Source organism: Osmia lignaria, chromosome 11 (genome assembly GCF_051020975.1).
Source record: "Osmia lignaria lignaria isolate PbOS001 chromosome 11, iyOsmLign1, whole genome shotgun sequence".
NCBI classification, from domain to species: domain Eukaryota; kingdom Metazoa; phylum Arthropoda; class Insecta; order Hymenoptera; family Megachilidae; genus Osmia; species Osmia lignaria.
In genome coordinates, this window is record NC_135042.1 from 2962358 (window position 1) to 2986550 (window position 24193).

Consider the following 24193-nt stretch of genomic DNA (forward strand, 5'->3'; position numbering starts at 1 on the left):
TATCTCTTACGGGTCGTGCATGATCGTTTTATGCGGTTGTCAATAAGGAAACCTGTCTGTTTTGTTAATTATCATGTATTTTCTAAAGTTTCATATCCTAAAGCAGGCTAAGGAATTAAGGAAGCTACGCCCCTTCACTGCCGTTGCGCGGCCCAAGCCGCGCAACGACCGTAGTCCTCGATACATCTCAGGCGCGTGCCTGATATGAATCGTGCCTGGCGCATTACAGCTACACTCGTATCAATAGGTTTCCATATCACCCACGGAGTATTATTGATGCGTTTGTATTTGTCAGTGGTATTCCCTGTAGGGAATTCCACTGTGTTTCCACCGTGACGTGTGATAAGGATTTTCGTCGCATTAGAATCTTTTCTGTCGTACAAAAAATAAAAAAATAATAAATTGCGTTAAAAAATAAATTTGGAAAATATTCTAAATTTCACTATCAAAATTTTAATCAAATTTGGGAAAATTCGATTTGGGAAACCTATTGATACGAGTGTAGCCTTAATGCGCAAGGCGCGCTTCATATGGCACGCGCCTGAGGTGTATCGAGGATTGCGGTTGTTGCGGGGCCCAAGATACTTGGTGGGAGAAAGGGGCTGTAGACTAGGTAATTTCTAAGCCTCTCCTAAACCGTTGTTATATGAAAAAAAAAAATCAAATATGTATATAACCTAGTAATTGTATAAGCTATGTACAATCTTGATCAAATAAGGTTTCCCTAGGGAAAATAGAGTTTGATATAGGGTATATATTGATATTGATATAGGGAAATAGATAGATATAGGGAAAGTAGGAATTATCACAATCCTAATTTTCACGATATTATTATCAAAAGTAATATGATATATGTTTATAAGGGTACACTTCCGAAAGGCCCCATCACCCCAGGACAACCAAACTTTGGATTTATAGTAATTGAGGGACGAGAAATCGAATGAGACCATTTTCAGAACTGGCAAATAAACCGTTCCCGAGATATACAGGGTATTCTAAAAGTACGGAAACCCCCTATTACCTCGATAAGAACGCATTTTCACGGAAAATGACTAACCTAACCTAGGTTAGGGTTAGGGTTAGGGTTAGGTTAGTCATTTTGCGTGGAAATGCGTTGTTATCAAGATAATAGGGGGTTTCCGCACTTTTAGAATACCCTGTATATCTCGAGAACGGTTTATGTGCCAGTTCTGAAAATCGTCTCACTCGATTTATCGTCCCTCAATTACTATAAATCCGAAGTTTGGTTGTCCTGGAGTGATGGGGCCTTTCGGAAGTTTCCCCGTTTATAATATTAAATATTATAAACTTTAGCACGTAACTGAAAAGTACCAATAACAAAGTAAACATTATATCAAATTTTCCCGTGTAAACGTTTATGCGCAAGTGGTGGTGATGTACGACCAACTCTCCGCCAACACAGGTACCGTAGCACAAACATGTTAGAATCATCCTGCCACAAACATCTTAATCATACTTTCCAAATACCAACTCATTTAGCCTCCTGTACCCGCTTACTCATCCTGTTCTCTGCACTTTGCTCGTCCGCCGATCATTGCACCTAACAATAAGTCATTCACTCTGGCCCGCCATTGGGCCAGATTTTTGTAGTTCGGACTAGCGCGTGTGCGTCTCGCTGTTCTTTATTATCAAGTGGTCCACAGATCTACATACAGAGTGGTCCGAAATTTATGGTACAAATGGGGTCAGAGTGATTTTATGGCTCAAAATAAGACGAAAATCAAGAATAACGTAATTGCGTTGGAAGCTTGGTTTTCGAAATAGAAGCAATTGAAAATCAATTTAAGTACGTAGGTATGTACGTAACTATTAACCGTGTTACCAATTCCATTACGGAACGTTGCTGTGATTGTTTTAACACATTAAATATAATAATTTAAGATAATAACGTAACCATTGCATTGTTAGTTGAGCTTAGTTTATTATTTATTTGTCTAGTGTATATTTCTTAAGCAAGATATTGTTCAGAATATTGATCATTTTCTCGTATACAAAGTTGTAGTCTTCGAACTAAATTTTGACTCGCTGTTTACTGTATATCCCAAATTTTTGTTTCTTCAAATGCTACATCGTACATGATTCGTCGTTTTAAATGTTCAAGACTTACAATGTCTTACAATACTATTCTTTTCACGTTTCTCCATAGATAAAAATCGAGAAAATAATAAAAAATAATCCGTAACATCGGTGAATAGTTAGGTACATATGTATGTGCTTAAAATGTATCTGTTTTCAAAACGGAGCATCCACGATCCAACGCTTCTATTAATCCATATGTATATTGAATAATACCAAATATTATTATCATTTTCTGTATTAATTATGAATTATGCAAAATATATTGTCTTGATGTATTTTGATTTAATTTCAATAATAATAAAACATGAAATTTTCTTTACGTATTGATATAATAAATAAGAAAACTAAATTGCGAGAAAATACCATTATCAGATCATTTCTGTCGATATTTCTTTTGATAACAGCACAGGTGTTTAATTTCTATCAGATATGAACGTTTTGATAAAACCTACAATCATCGCGTCAGAAATTCATCTTTTCATTAGAAATAAGTGTGACAACCATGACTCGTGTACAAACTGTGGTTAGTTTTTTACTTTGCTTGCAATGTTTTTTATATCCAGGTATGGTTATGTATAAATTTATACAATAGTTTATATATGTATACTGAAATCAGTGTATTAAAATATCTATTTCATTGTTGTCTTAAGTGATGCTTTTGCAATCGTAATAGAAATTCGTTTTCATATAAATATTGTATTTATACAGATTTTATTGTTAATTTTATTTAATACATTGTAAAGCACTATAATTATACAATTTATCAATAATTAACTTACATTCAATTATAATTGAACACTCATTATTTTGCATATAATTATCTTCTTTAAAAACACTTTTTTTAATTTTTACGATTAGTAGATAAAGATTTTTCGTCTTGCTATACAGAATTTTTAATTGCACTTTTATCAGGGATCAGTTAAAGAAAAAAGCAAATTAAAATAGTTAAATAGTTATCAAAATATGTATTCCTTATAATAAATGAAATAAGCAGTTCAAAATATGTAGAATATAATTCTTTTCTTACACACATAAAAATGCATAAAACAATAGAAACAAATTCTTGGTACATTATTTTAAATATACATAATTTTTCTATAATTCATCCTTGCAATGAAATATAATAATGTTTAGTGTGATTCCAATATTTAATAAAAACATTAGCATATGTAAGTATTTAAAAATAAATGCCATCTATAAATATCTTTAATAGTAAAATATTAACATTTAACTACTACCTACTAATTAATAATACTTTAATTAGTAATGTTAGTATTTATACCATTATTTAAAAAAAAAATTCCCAAAATATGTCTATTTTTTTTGCTCTAGAGTGGCCTAACCCCTTAAACTCCTTGTTCGCCTCTACCCATAGCTTCTTTCCCTCCACCTAATAGCCATTCAATCCCCTCTATCCATAGTCTGCAATCATTAAATATAACCCATCTTCCCCGCTCTCTTTCAAATCTTGCTTTCTCTTTTATTAGCCACCTCCTCTGTCCTTAACTTCCTTTCCTCTTCTGTCAGATCCTCATCTATCCATACATTCCATTCATATCTAATTCTTTCCCTTTTTGTCAGCAAGTCTTCCTTATTTTTTTCTTCCTCCATTACCACTAACATTAATTTTCTTCCACCCTCACCGTCCCTCTCTTCCTCCTTAATTTTCTCTCCAATTAATATTTTAATAGTATTTTTCTATTATTATAAAAGTACTTTATTACAATAACAATATTCTACTATTATTGAAACTAAATTTTAGTTTAAAATTATCAAATTATCTAAATGTTATTTTTCACCTAATAAAATATTATTTTTATAATAATAAGGTAGCATTTTAGTAGATAGATGATATCCAAATAAGTTTGGTCATAATAAATAGTAAAATTTAATTTTAATAATAGTGAAATCATTAGAATGGAAGGGGAGATCTAAGAGGGCTACAGTCTCAGGTCTCACTTTTCAAGGGGCCTCCTTTTAAACCTACCTTTCACTATACCAAAAAATATTGAATAAAATTTACTTTTACTATTGATTTTTCCCTTTATGATTAAATGTTATTTTATTGAGAATAAATTTCAATTTTTTAACCAAGTTTATCAATTAAGGGAGCCCTTGACGATGTAATAGTCCCCGCCCCCAGAAATCTTAATTCCGTACTGCATGTTATATTATGTATCTATTAACTTTTAATTGACAGTTTCAGGTTCAACATATAATATCATTGATTTACTAAAAGGACACACTGTTGACGATGAAACATTGCAAGTTGATATTGATTGGAAATGTGATTCTAATGAAGATTGTCCAGTACCTTCCACCCATTGTATAAATGGCACATGTCAGTGCTCTACCGGTTATGTTTACAATGGACCTTTGACATCATGTCTTCGAGGTAAATTACTAAAAATATTCTGCGATTAACCCTTGCATGGCCAATGGAGCGTTATTTTAAACTAGTAAAGGTAAGGGTGGCAACGTAGGCCCCCAATTGTATTTAAATGTAGGTAAACTAATAAAATTATTAATATTTTTATGAAGAGGTAATTAGTATTTTTATGATTTAAATTTCTATTTAATTTACTTATTGAATTTCATTGTTTTCATATAACTAATATTTTATTCTAACTGTAGTCTCCCTAAAGCAGGGACGTTCAACAAGTATAATAGTAAGATGGCCATGGGCCATGTTTGCATCGGGCGAGAGTCGCATGGAAATTGGTAGGCTATTTCAGTATTATACATACAGCTCCGATCACTTTTGAACAGCTGAAAGCTGTGCAGGTTGTGGGTCAGTGTCCGGACGAAAAGAGACGCGAAAAGACAAAGATGCACATCTGTCTAGTACTTTAAAACCATAAATCAGTCATTGTCCTCAAGACTAGGTAGATGTGCATCCCTGTCTTTTCACGTCTCTCTTCATCCGAATCCTGATCCAGAGAATGGGCTATCTGCTCAGCTATCAACTGTTCGAAAGCGAAACACACGCATCGGAAATTCCATTTTTAGGCTTCTGATCCGTAGTATCGGCGTGAAGCCTTATATTCCCGGTTTGTCTGTCCGTCCGTGACTACTTTCGACTCAGCAACCACGAGGACTAGAGACTTGATAAGGGTATCGTTGGAAAAGTCTCACCGAGTGTAGTTTATAGCCGATGAGTTTGTGTCTTTAAGTCAGGCCTGTCCAAGAAGGGGAAATTACTCCTGGAACACATGTTTTTGGTCCCCTTCCAACGCTGCTCCTTCAAGTAAGGTGGGACGGTTCCGACTACCGTCTCTCAGTCTTTCCTACCGTTTTTGGTAGTCGGAACCGTGCCATCTTACTTGAAGGAACAACGTTGGAAGGGGACCCAAAACATGTGTTCCAGGAGTGAATTCCCCTACTTGGACAGGCCTGCTCTAAGTGGTCGGGTCCTAAGATATGGGGGATGTCCTACTTTCACAATGGTTCATTTTATTCATTTACGTATCAGAAGCCGTTGCGAAGCATTGTGATTAGTTTACTAATCACTATCGCTACCTTGTTTAATTCAAAAACGAAGCTTGTGGTTGTTCATAACAGTAGCGGTTTGAACGTAATCAGTAGCCAACACTCTTGCGATTCAGCCCACACTCTACGCAGGCTTTAATTGGACAGTGTTTTATTGATAACTCTAAAATTAAGCCTTAACCACCATTTTAGCAAAGGAAAAAGTTGTTCAGAATCACCTCAGTAATCATCTCTCCAAGGACAAACTCACTCTCTCTAGGAAACCCTGAATACTAACACAGCTTATTCACACCATACGGCGACTATGAATATTAGTACACTGTATATGTGTAGATAGTATACTTATGTATAGATCTATATGACATCCTTACCGACGGCAACCATAACCATTCTTCCTTCACTACTCTTGATGGCGTCACACAATCCTCAAACGGCCATGCTTCCTGTACGGTAGATTCTCCTTATAGCAATTATTGCTCAGGTAATCGTAGGCGGAGCTGTAGGAGTGGAATAGAAATGTATCATTTTCATAGACTATGATGGTGTAAAATCCATATAGACATCAAACTGGTCACGTGGAAATATAATGAGAGCCTATTGCAAGTACTTCTGGTAACCTTGGCCAGCACTCAAGTGCCCGTGTATACAATTTCTTGAACGTTCCTGTCATAGAGTTTGGTCTTAAAATGGCGTTCAAAAATATCAAAGACTTTGTTTCATAAAAAGCGCTCAGCCAACCCTCCCACCGCTTCTGCAGGTTAAAATAAACTGGCGATTTTTTTTTAATTCAATAAATAGCATTCTATCTTTAATAGTTCCTTTCCTATACATTCTTAAAAATTCGTTAGCTATGTCAAAATAAAGCACATAACACAAGGTAGAGCTCTACTAAGTTATAAATCTCGATGTACAATTCGTAGAGCCGATGTAAAGACAAAAATTTCTCTACTGATGAGAGGTGTTTATACGGTAGAGAAATCTCCACAGAAAGGCTCTCGTGTAGAGATACCGTAGAATTCTACGGTGCAGCTCTACAAGGTGTGTATATTGAGTTTTATCGAACTTGTCGCGGTATATGACACTAACACATATTCATGCCGCAGAGCCGATTGGCGAGGGGCACGCGAAGGAGGGACTGCAACCAATCGACTGCCGTCGTGAATATGTGTTAGAGTCACGCGCCGCGACAAGTTCGATGAAACTCGGTGTATGTACACGTCTCTACATGCCTCTACCGAGATTTTTATCTATACTCTACCATTTTTTGTCTCTCGTGTACACATAGCTTAATAGCTGATTTTTGGCCCCCTTGAAACATCCTACGGTCCCGAGGCAACCACACAACCTCTGCTTGAGAAACACTGAACTAATCATACTATTTATTTTTACAACATTAACAGTTGCTACTGCGTATGGCGACTACTGCGAGGAATCGATACAATGTTCTAAACATTTATTTCGTGGTGGAACTTGCATTAATTCGACTTGCGTATGTGCTGAAGGATACTACTACATGTATGGGAGATGTAATAGATATTCAGGTACATTTTGTATATGTATAGCAACAGAACATAAATGATGCGGTACGTCATTCATAAAGTGTATTCTTGTAGAATTATTTGGAAATTGTCTCAAGGACGTTGATTGCCATATAATTGGTGACTTCGAGGCAGTATCTTGTGTCGATGGAATTTGCAAATGTAGTCCTGGATATTATCAACGTGAATACAGAAGTTGCCGTCCAGAAACGAAAGGTAGAGTATTAATTTTGTTTTCTCATTACAGTAAAAGCTGGGTATATGCAACAAACATTGGGACCCAGACGTTGCATATATCCAACTTTTACTGTACTAGACTCCGAACGTATGTTCATTTATGTCAGGCTTGTCTAACCTGCGGCCCGCGGGCCACTCGTGGCTCCTTCCCCTACCACGCAGCTCGCGCTCGGCTCCCCCCACTCTTTCAGTTGGTTTCCCGCTCTTTCAATATTTGACGCGTATTCCTAGTCCTACCTACAAACTGCTGCCCCACTACTAACACTAATGGTTGATGGGGGAAGTCTGAAGCGGTAAGAGTGGGAGCAGTGGCTCTTTCGCTTCTACAGTGTGATTCTCTCGCTACGTAAGACAAAAGCAGTGCCGCACAATCGAATCCTGCTGTTTTTGCGGGTAAAGAGACCCAGGGGCCATCTCGCCGGACCCAAGACTGCTCTGTGTGTGTTGAGACGAAGACAAGAAACGGAACAGCAGGGGTTCCATTGTGTGGCACGGCTTTTGTCTTGCGTAGCGAGAGAATCACCCTGTACATAGAAGTTAGACAGGCCTGATTTATGGTATACGTGAGAATGTTAAACGTATGCTAAGTGAAGTAAAATAGAATAAAGTGCACAGTAGATGCAAGATGTGCAAAGTTGCACAATAAAATAATTCTTTTCAGCACTTACTGAGATGGAAATTTACTGTTAAAGTTTATATCAGCATACATGTTTGTAGTATGTTTGTTTCTACACATATACGTACTGTGCACCGATGACAAGATATCCCATGAGAAGGCCGCAAATCTGATTGGTCAGAATGGAAGTGAGACACCTCATTTCACACGCATTTTCGGTTCTTACGAGCTATTGGCTAAAACGATCACGCACACTAATTCAGACCGTGCGATGAAAGAAGTCGATGAGACGTATTGAGACTGAGTGAGATAGTGCGAGGCGAGCATTGGCGTAGGCATACAGTGGATCCGAAAAGTAGTAGCATATGCTTTAAAACAGAATAATTTTTTCGAAATCAAACTAAACCACATGAGTATTTTTTTTAAGTACGAAATGGTATATTAAATATATTAAATAAAATACGAAATGATTAACGGTAGGTCAGAAAACCCGATCCTTGTAAATACAGAAATCCTACGCCTATGTAACGTGCGTCGTCAAAAACCCAAACGTTGGCGTTACGAAAGCGTCAAACGGTGGGGAACTGGCGGAGCGAACGAGGGTCCCCCCTTGCCCCTGTGCCGTTCCGTGGGACATCTTGTCATCGGTGGAGAGTACAGTAAAACCTGGATAAATGCAACCGAGATTGGGACCAAGTGGTTGCATTTATCCAAGCGAGGTGTCGATTCTGAGTCCGTACACATCATTTATATTCAGTCGTGGTGTCAATTCTATGTTGTTTATTCTATTAGGTACTATTGTTCATAAATATAATTCAAACAATATCGTGTTTGGTGTCATTTTAATCAGAAAAATCTCATAAATGCGTCAGTAAAAGTTTCATTAAGAAAAAGTTAAAAATAAAAAAGTTTCATCGTTCAATTAGTATTAGTCACACCGATATTATGATCGGATCATATTACACGGTTTCCTCGCCGAGCGGCTCGGTTCGGCTTAGGGGGATCCCCCCAAGTGGAGGGGATAGCGATGTTGCACTTATCCAAGCATTCTTTCGTTGCATTTATCCAGGTTTTACTGTACATATGTAGGTTTCACTGCGCACCTTTCATTTTGAAGTGTTTTAAAATAATTATAGAAAGCTTAAAAATATTAATTTTCAACGAGGCAAGCATTGAGATTTATAAAAGTTTATGTTGTTAATACGAAGTTAACTAATACTATTCAATACTCATTTGGATTTGTAAAAAGGACTTGAAGTCAGTATTACTTCAATATTTGTATTATGTCAGTAACGCTATACCAAAACTGAAGCAAGCAAATGACACCACACAGTATTATTAGCAATTTTATAATTTTTACTTTTGTAATCATATTTATGATAAAAAATGTCAAATTCCAATTTGCACCAGTTTGCGATTTACGGGTCAACAGAAATAACGGCACAATTTCGAATCGGTTTTGGGGGCCTTATGCGAGGAAAATGAGAAACTCCACTGTCTCCAGTCTGGAGACACAAGGACAGCGCGAGTGAAATAGCTGTGTTGATTAGGGTTGACGTGCAAAATCACTAACAATGATTTATCACGTCAATCGAGAAATTCCCCTATAGGTCGGTTAGGTTGAGCGCCTCTAACATTCAGTCTGGCTTTGCCTTATGAAGGGTTGTTGCATTGGTTTTATTTTTTTTCAACTATGATGTACCAATCCGACACTCTTGAAACTTTTACAAATAATAGTTAAATAGTAAAGGATTATTCTTAATTTTTTTGGTGGGTGTCACTCAAGGGATTGTTTATAAAAATCACTTTCAAAAATTTATTTATTAATTTTCAACCCTTAATCATCTGACAAAAATGTTGAAAAAAATATATGAAATACAGCTAATGAATACCTACTATTTGTACTTTAATGTGTTCAAATATCCTAAATAGTTTCCGAGAAAAAAAATAGTAAAGTTTTGGGGTTTTACCCTCATATCTCCCTTATCCGACGGGGTAGGGGGTTGAAATTGCGCACAATTATTGTTTAGGCAAAAAGCATTATGTGATATAAATATCAACCGAAATTGTTGCTGGGGCCGATTCACTATGCTTATACGGCTAGACCCTTTAAAACTTCCAATTAATATGCCACACTTTCGTGTCATCAAATCCATTTGACATGCAGGATGTCTCAGATTAGATGGTCGAAACAAAAATGAATTGAGAAAAAATTTTTTATTTGAAATTTCGTTTTCGAGAAAAGTCGATGACTTTTATTTATGTACGAGTATCGGTGTTGTAATATGTTTAACATCTAATTGATTTTAATTGATGAAATTTCATGTCAAGGTAACAAAAGATCTAACATGATGAATATCCTGAAAAATTAAATTTTACACGACAATGAAACTCTTAAACCCAATTTTCTCGAAAATGGACCTTCAAATGAAAAAGACTGATTATCTTTCTTTGATTTATTTTTTCTGTCTAACAGTCTGATACAGTAGATCCTCGTTATATTGCCATAGGCGGAGCTGTAAGAGCGAAAAATTTTTAGAAATAATAATACAACAAAAGCTAATTCTATACAGTATTTAACACGCTCGGATTCACTTGAGTAGATCTACCATACAAAGATGTCGTAAAATCGTTCAAAGATTATAAAAGTTGTTTATTTTGCGATTTTTTAAAAATCTACTGAAGCTGTAATTGATAAAGAATCTGTTCTTAGCAATAAATTAAGACTTTGTAAATTGTATAATTTTGATGTTTATTTCGTACAGGTGTTGGCGAAAAATGTTTCATAAATAACGACTGCAGATTTAACAGTACTGCATTTTGCGATATTGATAATACATGTGCTTTACCGGATAAAAGCATCCACATATCAAAATCCTTAAACGATAACGACGTTACTCAAAATAGTTACTCGTTTCAAAAAGGTATGTATGTTAAAATTTATTTTTATAGATGCATGTATAACATAGATGTGCACTATTTTGCTATGTTAACATTTAAGGTATGCTATAATTTTTCTAAACATCCATTCGGTAAAATTTCATAATATCTCATAACAGTAAGGTTTTTACCTGACCTCTAGAATAAACTAATAATTTAAAAGGTGATTTTTAATTAATCTAGTGTAGAGTCTACACCAGGGGTAGTCAACCTTTTTATACCTACCGCCCACTTTTGTATCTCTGTTAGTAGTAAAATTTTCTAACCGCCCATCGGTTCCACAGTAATGATGATTTATAACTTACGATTAGGGAAGTACATAACTTTACTTGTAGTAAAGGAAGTAAGGAAGTAGTAATGGAAGTAAAATTTTCATTTCAATGTTTTTAAAAGGTCAATTAAATTAAAAAAAAGGAAAGTGCTTCAGTATCGGACAAAACCCCTACCGCCCACCATGAAAGCTGGAACGTTCACTAGTGGGCGGTAGTGACCAGGTTTACTACCACTGGTCTACACTAATGTTTTGCCGATTAAAAATGTTCAAAAAGGTAAAACTCGTTAAAATTTTCAGCTATTTTTTTTCAAAATTATTGCAACTTTTTAAAAAGTTTATAATTCATGAATTTTTTATGAATGGAGAATTTAAGAATCTGGCTCTACCTTATATTCTATAATAGATAACAATTTATAAGCATAAATATGATTTCTTTTAATAGCAATTGGCAATTGTACAGAGGATAAGCATTGCGAACGCTTAGACGCATATTGTGATCCTATTACTCGGACCTGTACATGTCGTCGAGCTCATTTCTTTGTTGAAAAAGTTGGTAAATGCATTCCAGGTACGATAAACTAATCCATCTTTTATACATTATCCATTAATTTCTAGTTGGTTTTCCTTTCGTGATTGTATAGTATTTTTCACGAGAGAGTACTAGTACGGATGAACGAATTTTGGTCTCGTCTGCGCATGTTGGCTCTGATTGGTTCTGCCACGCTCCGCTACCAAGGTAACGCGCAAGCGCCGTACGGCTGTATGTCCTGAGCCACGCTGGACAGGGGGTATATCGGGTGATTAGAAATTTGTGAATTATTCACTACCTCTGTCCTATAATAAGTCGTTCCTATATTAGTACATTTTGTCCACCGTGTATATGGCGGATCGCAATGGAAGTAAATCATGGTGGGGTAGCGCTAGTGGTGGAGGAACCTTCTGAGCTCACAAGGGAACGTCGGGGACTGATACACTCCGATTTTGATGAAACTTTGCATAAATATTTATTAGACCTGTTTATGAAGATAACTGTAATTCGTTGGTGCCCGTTTTTCACTTTGAGGGAGATATCAACCCATTTATCCGAACCGCCCTTTCTATATACGTGCTTATAAATCGTAAACAACAAAAGATATAAAAAAATAGTTGAAACAAAAGTTATACCGTTTCTTGAGGTCTATAAAACTGCGTAAACTTTTTCAAAACGGAGGGGGAGGGGGAATTCAATTTTGCAAAAAGGATGATTTAAAAGAAAAACTTACACGCAACTTTATAGACCTCAAGAAACGGTATAACTTTTATTTCAACTATTTTTTTATACCTTTTGTTTATGATTTATAAGCACGTATATAGAAAGGGCGGTTCGGATAAAAGGGTTGATATCTCCCTCAAAGTGAAAAACAGGCACCAACGAATTACGGTTATCTTCATAAACAGGTCTAATAAATATTTATGCAAAGTTTCACCAAAATCTGAGTGTATCAGTCCCCGATGTTCCCTTGTCAGTCGAGCTGCGCGAAACACTCGGACTCTCTCGTGAAAAATACTATACAGTACCGTTCATGATAGGTTTTGTCAGGGAAAATGGCGATTCCCCTGGCTTCCCCAGATTCCCAGCTCCTTCTATGTATAGGTAGTTCTGGCGGGAAGTGACAATCTAGGGCAGAGATTCTTATATACAGGGTGATCCTCTCGTTACGCTATCCGAAAGGAAGTGCCGCCACAATAGAATGTAGAAGTCGACATCCCATTTCTGTCATCGCTTACTTGACCCCTGCAGCAAAGACGGCTGTGTGCGTGAAAATGTGTGTAATAAGCAGAAGAGTCCCATTTAAGCGCTGCGGAAAACAGAATATTTTCTTAACACATTATCACGCACACAGCCGTCTTCGCTGCAGGGGCCACCTCGGTCAAGTAAGCGATGACACAAAAGGGATGTCGACTACTACATTCTTTTGTGGCGGCACTTCCTTTCGGGTAGCGTAGCGAGAGGATCACCCTGTACATATATGTATGTATAAGTCTATGGCCTCCCACCACTTGTGTATAAAGTTATATTTTTTAATTATATACTACATTTTTTATGATTTATTAATTAATCATTATATTATTTTATTTCTAAATCATATTTAATGTTAACGTTGTCAAAAATAAAATTGCTTCTCCTCTAATGCCATTTTCTCTAGAGAATCCTATTTTGCTCGATACTGTACATGAACATTATATTATTTTATTTGTATAATGTACATACTATAGTGTATAGATTACATCTATTTTCGGATTTACACAGTATTTTTTAATAAATCCAGAAGTGATAAGAGGTAAGTAAAAAAACCTGAAAACTAGTTCTAGTGACTATATTTTGAGTATAGATATTTCGTTAAAAAATCTGCCCATTTATTTGTTATTGCCTTGTAGTGTGATTTGCTTTTAAAATATTTTACTGTTGGAATATTTTAGAAGACAACGGTACAGTTTTATGATATAATATATACTTTATATGATATAGATCATCTTAAACCTTTGTTGCATGATGGCTATTGTAATTTTGAAAAGAAATATGTTAGGTGTAAAACTTTAATGGTCACTGTTACGTATTCGTAATTTTAATATTTAACTTTTTACGTTACTATTCTTCGGTGTATTTTTATCTATTTTATTATATGTAAATTGCAAAATTACGAAAATTAATAATTTCGCAGCGTATGCTAAATTAAGCTATCAAATATAATTTTCTATCAATAATTTTTATTAGGTATAAAAAAAAAACGTGAAATAGCAAGTCACAAATTTTACAAAATGTACGGTTGTCAAAGTGTTAAAAGAAAAATAAATGACAGAAGGTTTCTCTCTCTATACTTATCCTTTGGTAAGGTAGGCCTACGTTGCACAAGAGTATAAAGTAGTACATATAAAAGGAGTTCCAGGTGTACTATAAATGTTTAAATATGTTTAACGGATTATTAAAAAATAAGTGTGCTGATCTTACACTCAATTTTGGGATACTTTTTAACTCATCTTAACCTTTTTCTACTGCAAAGCGGTAGAGTACAATAAAATGCAAACAATTTTATATGTATGTAAAATTGTTCAAGTACAAAAAATAAGACATTTAGTTAAATTTATCACAGTACATAAATTCGATTAATTAGTAACAAGAAAAATCTTAATTGGGAAACCAAACGTCATAAGTCAGTTTATCTTGAGTTGGATTATCACTTCCATACTCTGTATTGCATTTGTGTGCAAATCACTTGATACGATATCATTGACGTAACTAGAATGTTTTCTAAGGTTAGCCAAGTTCCGTTGAAATTTTACCGAAATAGAAACTAAATGGGTAAAATTAGAAGAATCGCCACATTATATGTATATATGAACATGTAAACTAGCTTTCTCCACATTTTAAAACTTTAAGATTCTAAAATTATAAAATTACAAAATTTCAGAATTACAGAATTACAAAATTCAAAAATTTCAGAATTCCATAAGTCCAGATATATGTATATATAAAATTTTGTAATTCTGAAATTCCAGAAGTTTGAATATGTGAAACATCATTTTGAAAATGTGGACTTCGGGAATACTGAAATTTTTGAATTTTGTAATTTTATAATTCTGAAATTTTGTAATTTTGTAATTTTAGAATCTTAAAGTTTTAAAACGAGGAGAAAGCTAGTTCATAATGTTTAGGGCCTGGCCTATGGCCAGGCTAATCCTGGTTCCCACCTAGTTACATCAATATGCAACTTATTAAACAACATATAGGGTGTTCATTCGAAAACTTTAAATTCAAATATCTCGAAAGTAACACATTTTTGGGAACAATGTTGAATATAGAAGTTTCATGGTTTTAAATTATTTTTTATTTATTTCAAGGATATTTAATAGTTAACTTTTTTTTTTCAAATGGAAATCTGCATATTTCTTCACAGATTCTTACTTTAGGGAGAAAAGAAAAAGGAACTTTTGTGTGGATCATTTCCTTATCAAACTTCATCTTAAAATGATAGCATACTTTATTTTAGTTTCACTATTCCCAAAGAGGACCATGGAAATTTCCTTAATATTTTCCCTTTAAAATTACGAAACTTTTATATTTAACATTTTTTTCCAAAGTGCGTTGTTTTCTCAATATTCAGAATGGAATTTTCAAATGGGCACTGTAAATAGTGTAAGCACTGGCTGTGTGTATACTGGCAAAAATTCAACCGATTTGTAATTCACAATTTTGATTGAAATTTTTGACTGATTTAACTAAAAAATAGTATTGTGCAATTAAGATTTATATACAAAATGGTACTGGAATTATTAAATGTATACTTTGTACATAAATGATAATCAGTACCTTTTTTAATGATTTGAGATATTTTAAATCTACGATATTTCCTGAAATCCATTAATTATCGTAATTATGTTTATCGATAAAATAAAAAGAAAACGCATTTTAATCAAAATATTATTTTAGAGCTTGGTGAACCATGCCAACCTACCGATAACGCTGTTATCGAGTATTCGGAATGTCGAAATGGCAGGTGGCATTGTGAAATAGAAAGAGTTGCTACTGAAGACAATAGAGAATGTGCAAAAGGTATGCAATATTAGAACTATAAATAAGTAGTCACATTTAGATTACGTTAACAGCGGTATACTTTCGGATAAAGTGGCTGCCGCACTAACAATAAGTGATTGTGGATCATCAATTTAAAGCTGCGTACACATGTGTTACAAGGAGAGGGCTCCAAGTGTGACGCTGACTTTTTGATGAGCCTTTGCACAATGATAGTGCTTGAAAAACTGAAACTAATGGTTTTGGGCGTAGACGGTTATTAGTTTATGAGATATTTAATGTTAAAGTTATTAACCTGCTTATGGTCTGAAGTATAGGAAGTAAGTACTTTCAAGATGGATCGTACCGTAACGGGTAAGGCTTCGGCTTCGCGGTAGGTGGATGTTTTTTGTCGCGAGTTCAAATCCCGTTGAACAGATTTTTTCAACATGTTACAATATTTCACTTTTTCCTTTTTTAGGTTTCGCATTTTTTTATAAAAACTACCTTCTCGGTTCACGTACAATTTATATTCAAAACAACAATTAAATAAAATTGTTTAAAAATATAAAAAATTGTTCAAAAATATTTATTAATCAATTGTAATAGCAAAAATGTATATTTACTTAAAAGAAAAAGGAAAAAATAAAATATTGCAACATGTTGAAAAAATCTGTCCAACGGGATTTGAACTCACGACAGAAAACATCCACCTACTGACGATGAGAGGCCGACGCCTCAACGGTTACACCACAATCCTTGCTGGAAAGATTTTCTATACTTCAGAGCATAAGCAGGATAATAACTTTAACATTAAATATCTCATAAACTAATAACCGTCTACGCCCAAAACTGGGTATCATTAACTTCCGTTTTTCAAGCTCTGTCATTGTGCAAAAGCTCATCAAAAAGTCAGCGTCACTTCGGGCCCTCTCCTTGTTAGCCTTGTTACTGAAACTCGTTGCTTCATTTTTTGGTAACGAGGTTCGGTGTGGAATTCGTGTCTAAATCTATTAACTGTTACTTACGCTTGTTACTCTCCACTCGTAGTTATTTGGTTACTTCTTTTAGAGCGAGTCACTTTTCCAACAGTGCACGAAACAGACGAACTAAGAAACAAGTAACGGTATACAGTTACAAGACATAGTCCACATTTGTTACCATGACCTGCTGGCTAGGTAACAAGTCGCGGTAACAAAGCAAGGTACACGTTCAGATCGGGGCTATTAGGACTTTGATTGTGAAAAAGTTTCAATCCAAAATTAACACAAAATTAACAAAAATTAACAAAAATTTTTCTTATTAAATATAACATCAATAATTGATAAATTGTATTATTAAAGTTCGTTTATGCTTTTTAATTTGATTAAACGGTTGAAAAATGATGAAAATACTAAGTGGTTTTAATGAAACGATCAAGGATTATATTTATAAATTGTTGCTTTTTTATTTTATATACAGAAAATGTGTAATACGTTGTCGTACATATGATATAATTGATAAGGATTAATTAAATTCAACTTAAGAAAAATAACAATTTTACATATCACATTATTAATATAATATTAACGCTATTCAAATTTATTTTTTAAATAATTAATAATCTTTGGATAGCATTGAATAAATAATTACGTTTTGCATTTGTTGTAGCAATTAGAAGATACGCGTATTCTTGTCAATCAGATATACAGTGTTATATTTTTGGGCCGGATGCGATTTGTTACAATGAAGAATGTGTTTGTAACGAAAATTCTCGATTTGATGAAGCTGAATTATTCTGTTGGATAAAGAAAGGAATTGGTGAAGAATGTCAACAAGAAGTAGATTGCTATCTTAGTGATGACACTACTAAATTATCTTGCACAAAAAACATATGTTCATGTCCAAATGGAACTATTCCAAATTCCAAAAAAACAGCTTGCGTCGAAACTTCAGCAGGTAGGAAATTAAAATTTCATCAAAATAAGAACTTCTCGGTCCCAATATATACAAATTTTCATAGTTAAAATTAAATAATTAATAGGTTTAATAATTGGCCTTACTAGGTAAGGACCAGGGTAGGTCTGCCTTCTCTAAAAACCTAGACTGGCCTCTCCTAAAACATCTGGACTTTTACCATTCTAATTTTAAGATTTCAAAATTTCAGAATTTCAAAATTCCAGATTTCCAAAGTTATAAAATTTCAAAATTTCTAAGGGACCTGGTCCACCTTAGAAGAATAATTAAAAAATGGTCTTACGCGATTTACCAGTGCCATTTCAAATCCATAAAAGCCCGGAAAACACTCAAATTTAAAATACACAAGTACTCTTTCTGAATATGAATATCATAATCATTACGCAATTTTCTAAGTCTTTGTCCGAAACGCGTGAATTACTTTCCCATATTTCATTGCTAGCCCGTTAGAGTTCTTACTGTTACTCCAGTAAATCCTGAAATGCACTGAATTAATTTGTGGAGTATCGAGTACTGTGGGCTATTTCTGGAAAATAGCGATGTAAGCAAAGGAGGCTCTTCTTTTTTTTTAATTGAACATTTATTTTTCAAAAGTCGGGGTAACTTCAATTATTGAAATAATTTTTATTGTTGCCATATTTTCGCGCTACTTTTCAATAGAAGCGCGGAAAAGTATTCAAATTTAAAATGGTAATTAAGAAGGCGTAGTACTAGAGGTACCGAATTCATTTGTAAAGGGAAAGATACTAATGTAAGATGGGGTAGAAATATGAGATACCAAAGTTTTAACCCGTACGCAGTATTAACACTTTTAACAATGATTGTACATCAAGTATTAAAACGAATAAAATACTCTTCAATAACAATTATTCTTGATAGGTATCATTGTTTTGTTTAACATACATTTTACTTTTTGGCTGTAATAGAAAGTTTCTACTCCTGCTTCTTGAAGTGTTTACTTTGGTTTATTTTGTGAGTTTTAAAAAAACAAAACGGATAAGTTATATTATAATAATCATGGTATTAGTAGGGGATATTTGAAGCGTTTGTGTTTTGATTATGATAAACAATCACAGATGACAAACGGCAGATAATAATTGATCCGTAGCTATATGAGACAGTTTTGTACTACTACTACAAATAGTAAAATAAAAATACGAACATGTAAAATGTGCATATTTTGCGATAAAAGATTTTCCAGAGATTGTAAAGGCGAATTATGAATTTAATGCCTATCATGGCATTTGTGGACAAAATAAAATAAACGCTTCGTTTAATTGTGGTTGTCTTATTATATATATTTGACGATCTGTTATATGTTCTGTCTTAGTTTTATAACTTTATTTGTCTCAAAAGTAACGATGTCTCATATTACTACCCGAATTTGTATTAGTCCGAATTTGACATCATTTTGAAAATGTAAAAAAAACAGAAGTTTTGTAAAATCTATAGTATTTATATTTATATAGCACATTCCTCATGAAATTCCGCAAATTTCTATGTTTAATTTTTTTATTTATGACTATTCTGAGACTCTCTATATCTAAAAATAAAATGGGTATTTTATATCCGTACCCTTTTCTCTACACCTTATATATTTAATAAGTGTAAACTAGATATATAATAGTATGCAGTAACTTCCACGTATTCAGGGCCGGCCCTGGGCCTAGGTAGATTAGGCGGCCGTCTAGGGCCCCCCCAGGTCCAGGGCCCCCATAAGACGATTTTGCGTCTAAGAATGCAAATCTAAATTAGTTATACAAGCTTTAATGTTAATTTTATAAATTTTATTTGAGATACTTTTTTTATGTCATACATATATGTGAAAGGGCCCTTTTTCGGAGCTCGCCTCGGACCCCCGAAATTTCAGGGCCGGTCCTGCACGTATTATGGAGTGTCTTTATAATTAGAAAAGTTCACCATATTCGATAGTGTACTCCTAATACTAATAACAATATTATTTTAAAAATTTATAAAGTTTCTGTTGAATTTACTACCAGGTCTTGGAAAGAGATGCGAGAAAGATAATCAATGCGTTACAAAAAATGCAGCATGCGTGAACGAAACTTGTGCTTGTGAAACTTATTACTACGAATTAGATTACGAATGTGTGTCAGGTAATTTCTTATTTTTAATTATATAGTCATAATTGACAGTATTCTTTTATTCCTATGCACAGTGCAATCGAAGATTCTACTAAAAATTTATTTCTAAAGGTATCAATTCTAATTGCACTAATGATGAGGAGTGTAAACCAGAAAATTCAAGGTGTCTCTCAAATGTTTGCAGTTGTGTAGAAGGATTCGTAGCTCCATCGGTCAATTTGTGTAAACCAGGTAAGAAATAAGTTCTACGCAACAACAGTTATAACAAAATATTGTGCAAAGTGAAAAAATAAAGATGTATACACTATATCAGAAAACTGATGATTTTTAAGAACAAATATAATGTATATACTCCCATTAGGGAATAAAAATATTGAAAAGAAAAACATTAGCTATGAAATTAATTGTGCAATACGAAGAGATCACACACGTATTTTAATTAATTATTAATCAAGAATAAAAATAAAAGGTGTCTTCAAGTCTCCTATTTTTAATTTTTGTTTGCACCGAATTAAAAAGTCCTAACTGTTTTTTCGTCAATCTCAATTATTGAGAAATTTAATTTTAAAAATAAACAAAAATTTTCTTATTTAAATATCATTTATAATATTATTGTTCAGTTGGTTTTTGTTTAAAATGATTTTGTAGTTTCGTATTAGATCTGAAAATTTTAATATTTTATTTCGAATGTAAACAATTGTAATCACTTCAATCAGTAAATCAGAAACAAATTATCATTAAGTGCATTATATTTGATGAGCTATAACATATAGTCGTGTACAAATATTATTTATGTATAACAACTACAGCAGTAAAATTACAAATTCAATTATTCTCTTTTTATTTAGTTGCATCGTTTGGTAAACCATGCGAAGAGGACATTCAGTGTTTCGCTGGTGTATCAGATAGTATTTGTTTAAACAAAAATAATTCGACTGAAGACTCAATATGTGGTTGTCCTGAAGGATATCATCTCAAATTGAATGGATGTTTTAAACGTAAAGGTACGAACAGAACTTGTACACTTACAGTGAAATTAGATTTCCCTAAGGAAAATGATAATAGCGTGAACTGTGATAAATCCTGCTAGTGAATTTGCATGCCATTTTTCTCTTACTAACAATAAGAGGCTGCATGCGCGTGTGCAAGTGATATTATAGCTGGGGATGCATTACACACACGAAATAGTTCTTAGCTGTAACGTCATTTATGCACGCACACGTAGACTTCTAGTAACAACCAATCCAACAAAAGTACATCTCTGCCTCGTAGGCATTCCTGGAGAAAATAACAATGTAGAAAATTAGTTTTTGTCCGTCCCAGGTGGCGTCCCCGGTGGCAATGTCCCAAGTGACATTGTATGGTAGGAGGCCCCTTATACAGTGTTCGACAACAGGTGGGAGATTTTTTAAGGGGTGATTCTAGGGATCAAAATAAGACGAAAATCAAGAATGACGAAACAGCGTTTGCGGCTTTGTTTTCTAGTAATTAACGTTTAAAAATTCAAGTAAAAGGCGCCTAAAACTTGCAATCTGCCTGGCACCGACGACTGAACGTCAGGTCAACAGGGGTGGATACAGTCATATCCAAGAATCGAAGCCGAATGCTGTAGTACCGAGAAACAGAATATGTAACACGAGGTTTCTACTATTCAGTGATTCTTGGTTATGACTGTATCCACCCCTGCTGACCTGACGTTCAGTCGTCGGTGCTGGGCAGAATTTTTCCCTCGAATTTTTAAACGTTAATTACCGGAAAACAAAACCGCAAACACTATTTCGTCATTCTTGATTTTCGTCTTGTTTTGATCCTTAGAATCATCCCTAAAAAAATCTCCCACCTGTTGTCGAACACCCTGTATATACAAGGTGTTTAACAACAAATGGGAGAAATTTTGGAAAATTTCGAAATTTCGAATTTAAAACTGCACAGCACCGATAATTAAACGACGTATCAATAGGGGCGTGTACAGCCACAGCCAACAGTCGTTGAACACTAGAAGCTTACCACGTGATATAGTGTTCTTTTCTGCTATAAAGTCCTAACAAATCGTTACTTAGCATTAAACCCTTTTTTTTAAGTCGGAGCAAATGTAATACGCCGTATTCACTAAAATTGATACGTGATTTTCAATTGTTCGGAGGTCACATTAAATACGTAGTAAGCTCCTAGTATTCAATGGTTGCTGGCTGTGACTGTACACCCCCCTAGTCAAATGACATTCAATCATCGGTGCTGTGCGGGTTGCTGGTATAGGCGCATTTCATTCGAATCTTTTAACGTTAATAATTAAGAAACAAAGCCATGAATGCTATTCTCATTCTTGATTTTCATCTTATTTTAATTCCGAGAATCATCTCTTATTTGTTCTACTTATTGTGGAATATTCCGTATACAGTTAAGATGTGACAAGTGTTCGAAAGGATTTGTACGTTAAGTGTTCGCGGTTTATTCGCACTACTGGGGGGGTTTCCCATCGGAGCAAGCACAGGAGCAATATGACATAGCGCGGCTTACATTTGAAAATCTGTGCCGAATTCGTATGGGTGAGACAACATTAATGCAATGATGAAATTTTTTTATTTTTCATTTTTGTTTTAATAACAATTTCATTAACATATTGATGAGATTTTCCTGATTAAAATAAGACCAAACATGATATTGTTATAATAATTTTAACTAATCTGTATAATCTTAAAATAATCTTATGTTTTGTATCTTCCTGCAACTTTATATGATTGTAATATCTTTTGTACTTTTTTACAGTATATATAATTTTGTAACTATTTGTAATTTTTTGTAAGAATGAATGATTTTAATCAGAAAAATTTCATGTATTAATAACATTTTTATTTAAAAAACATAATGTATAAACAAAAGAATGTCTTTGTTGCATTAGTGTTGTTTCACGAATATGTAAGCATTTAATCTACTTTCTACGTTGACGTCAGCAAAATAGAAACAGTTGAAGAATCGAATCCTCTGTCCGCTAAATGTTCCTTGCCACTCCCAAATTCTGAACACTTATCGAGTCTTTACTGTATATGTAGGCCTGTGGCCTACCACCTTTTGGGTGTAAACATTTACGCGGGAAAATTTAAATTAATATTTATGTTATTATTCATACTTCTCAGTTATATGCTAAAATTTATAATATACAATAATTAAAAGTTGTTATTTTTTCTAGTATATTTTTATTAATATCGTAAAAATAAAGATTTTAAGAACTCCTGCTTTCCCCGTATCATCATTTTCCCTATGAAAGACTGATTTGATTGCAAGTGTAATAATGCACATTAAGGCTATGAAAAACTAATTTCTAAGATCATACCCTTGGTAAATCGACCAAAAGCATTCGAGATCAGACTTAATAAACCAAACCACGATTGTAAAATCTTGACGTTTAATATTTAGAACATCTCTGATCTCAATGATTATTTAATATGTTGTCTAGGTCATCACCCTAAATACTGTTGTAAAGTATTTTACTTGTCGGCTTTACTTGTAATAATTTCTACGAACAAATTATATTAGCCTAACTTACTCTAACTTAACAAATTGTGAAATGTTAGGTGAAGTTTAATCAACCTTAGATTTTAATTTTGAATTCGATCTAATAATTAAAAAGTTGTCAAAGTTATTACTTATTTTAATTAAAATGTCCTTTATATGAGGCGTACCAAGATCTTCGTGAGTAATTGCATACTGAATTTTGCGGTAAAAACTTGCAAGCATGTTAATTAATCAGAATATTCTTATCAACATAACTGTTTCAGTCCTTGGTATGAAATGTGATAATCTCGGGGAATGTTATCTGGATGCCAACAAAAATCTAGCGGTCTGCAAGAATGGGATTTGCTCATGCGATTGGAATTACATCGAAGGAAACAAAACTATGTGTAAATTACATGAAGAGTATAATATCCACATCCATAATAGTAAGTAACCTTAACTCAAATTCAATTAAACATTTAACCTTTGTGTACCGTTCGGATTAAATTGATCTAAAATGGAAATTCTGATAAATTTAAATAAATATAACTAAATATTTGTTTGTCTGAACCCGTTCGTTACTGAGAATCGGGTCGGTCGCTATACGTCATAACGTTGAAACATTAACGACCGAGCACGCGATATCGCGTGATGGAATATTTAGCAATCAAGTATGCGATGTCAAAGGAGCGGTTTGTCCAACAACTATTTTGAAAATAACATATTTTCACTTCTGGGAAATAACCCTTGGACGGCGCGGCGCGGCGGACCATGGAGAGAGTCCTAATTTTAATTTAATTTTTTGCTTCATATTATTTTCATTTCCTAACTTTTACACTATTCCTTTAAAAATTATTCTTCCAATATATAAAACTCGTTCGTTTAAAATTTATACAT

The 24193-nt window shown here is 33.9% G+C and overlaps 1 protein-coding gene across 3 annotated transcripts in view; it reads left to right on the forward strand.

The window, feature by feature from the left end:
- The window catches only part of LOC117611504 (uncharacterized), a 67396-nt gene that overhangs the window by 41626 nt on the left and 1577 nt on the right, over positions 1-24193 (forward strand). Inside the window, exons 1-12 of one of the 3 annotated variants that reach the window (XM_034339450.2) lie at positions 2532-2663; positions 4307-4495; positions 6990-7130; positions 7203-7343; positions 10746-10904; positions 11637-11762; positions 15663-15785; positions 17394-17681; positions 19700-19816; positions 19916-20035; positions 20653-20808; positions 23581-23742. In XM_034339450.2, the coding sequence (XP_034195341.2) occupies positions 2603-2663; positions 4307-4495; positions 6990-7130; positions 7203-7343; positions 10746-10904; positions 11637-11762; positions 15663-15785; positions 17394-17681; positions 19700-19816; positions 19916-20035; positions 20653-20808; positions 23581-23742 (1783 nt within the window). In that variant the 5' untranslated portion in view covers positions 2532-2602. Of the gene's footprint in view, positions 1-2531; positions 2664-4300; positions 4496-6989; positions 7131-7202; positions 7344-10745; positions 10905-11636; positions 11763-15662; positions 15786-17393; positions 17682-19699; positions 19817-19915; positions 20036-20652; positions 20809-23580; positions 23743-24193 lie in introns of those variants that run through there. The other 2 variants (XM_034339449.2, XM_076690815.1) reach the window with 2 other exon arrangements.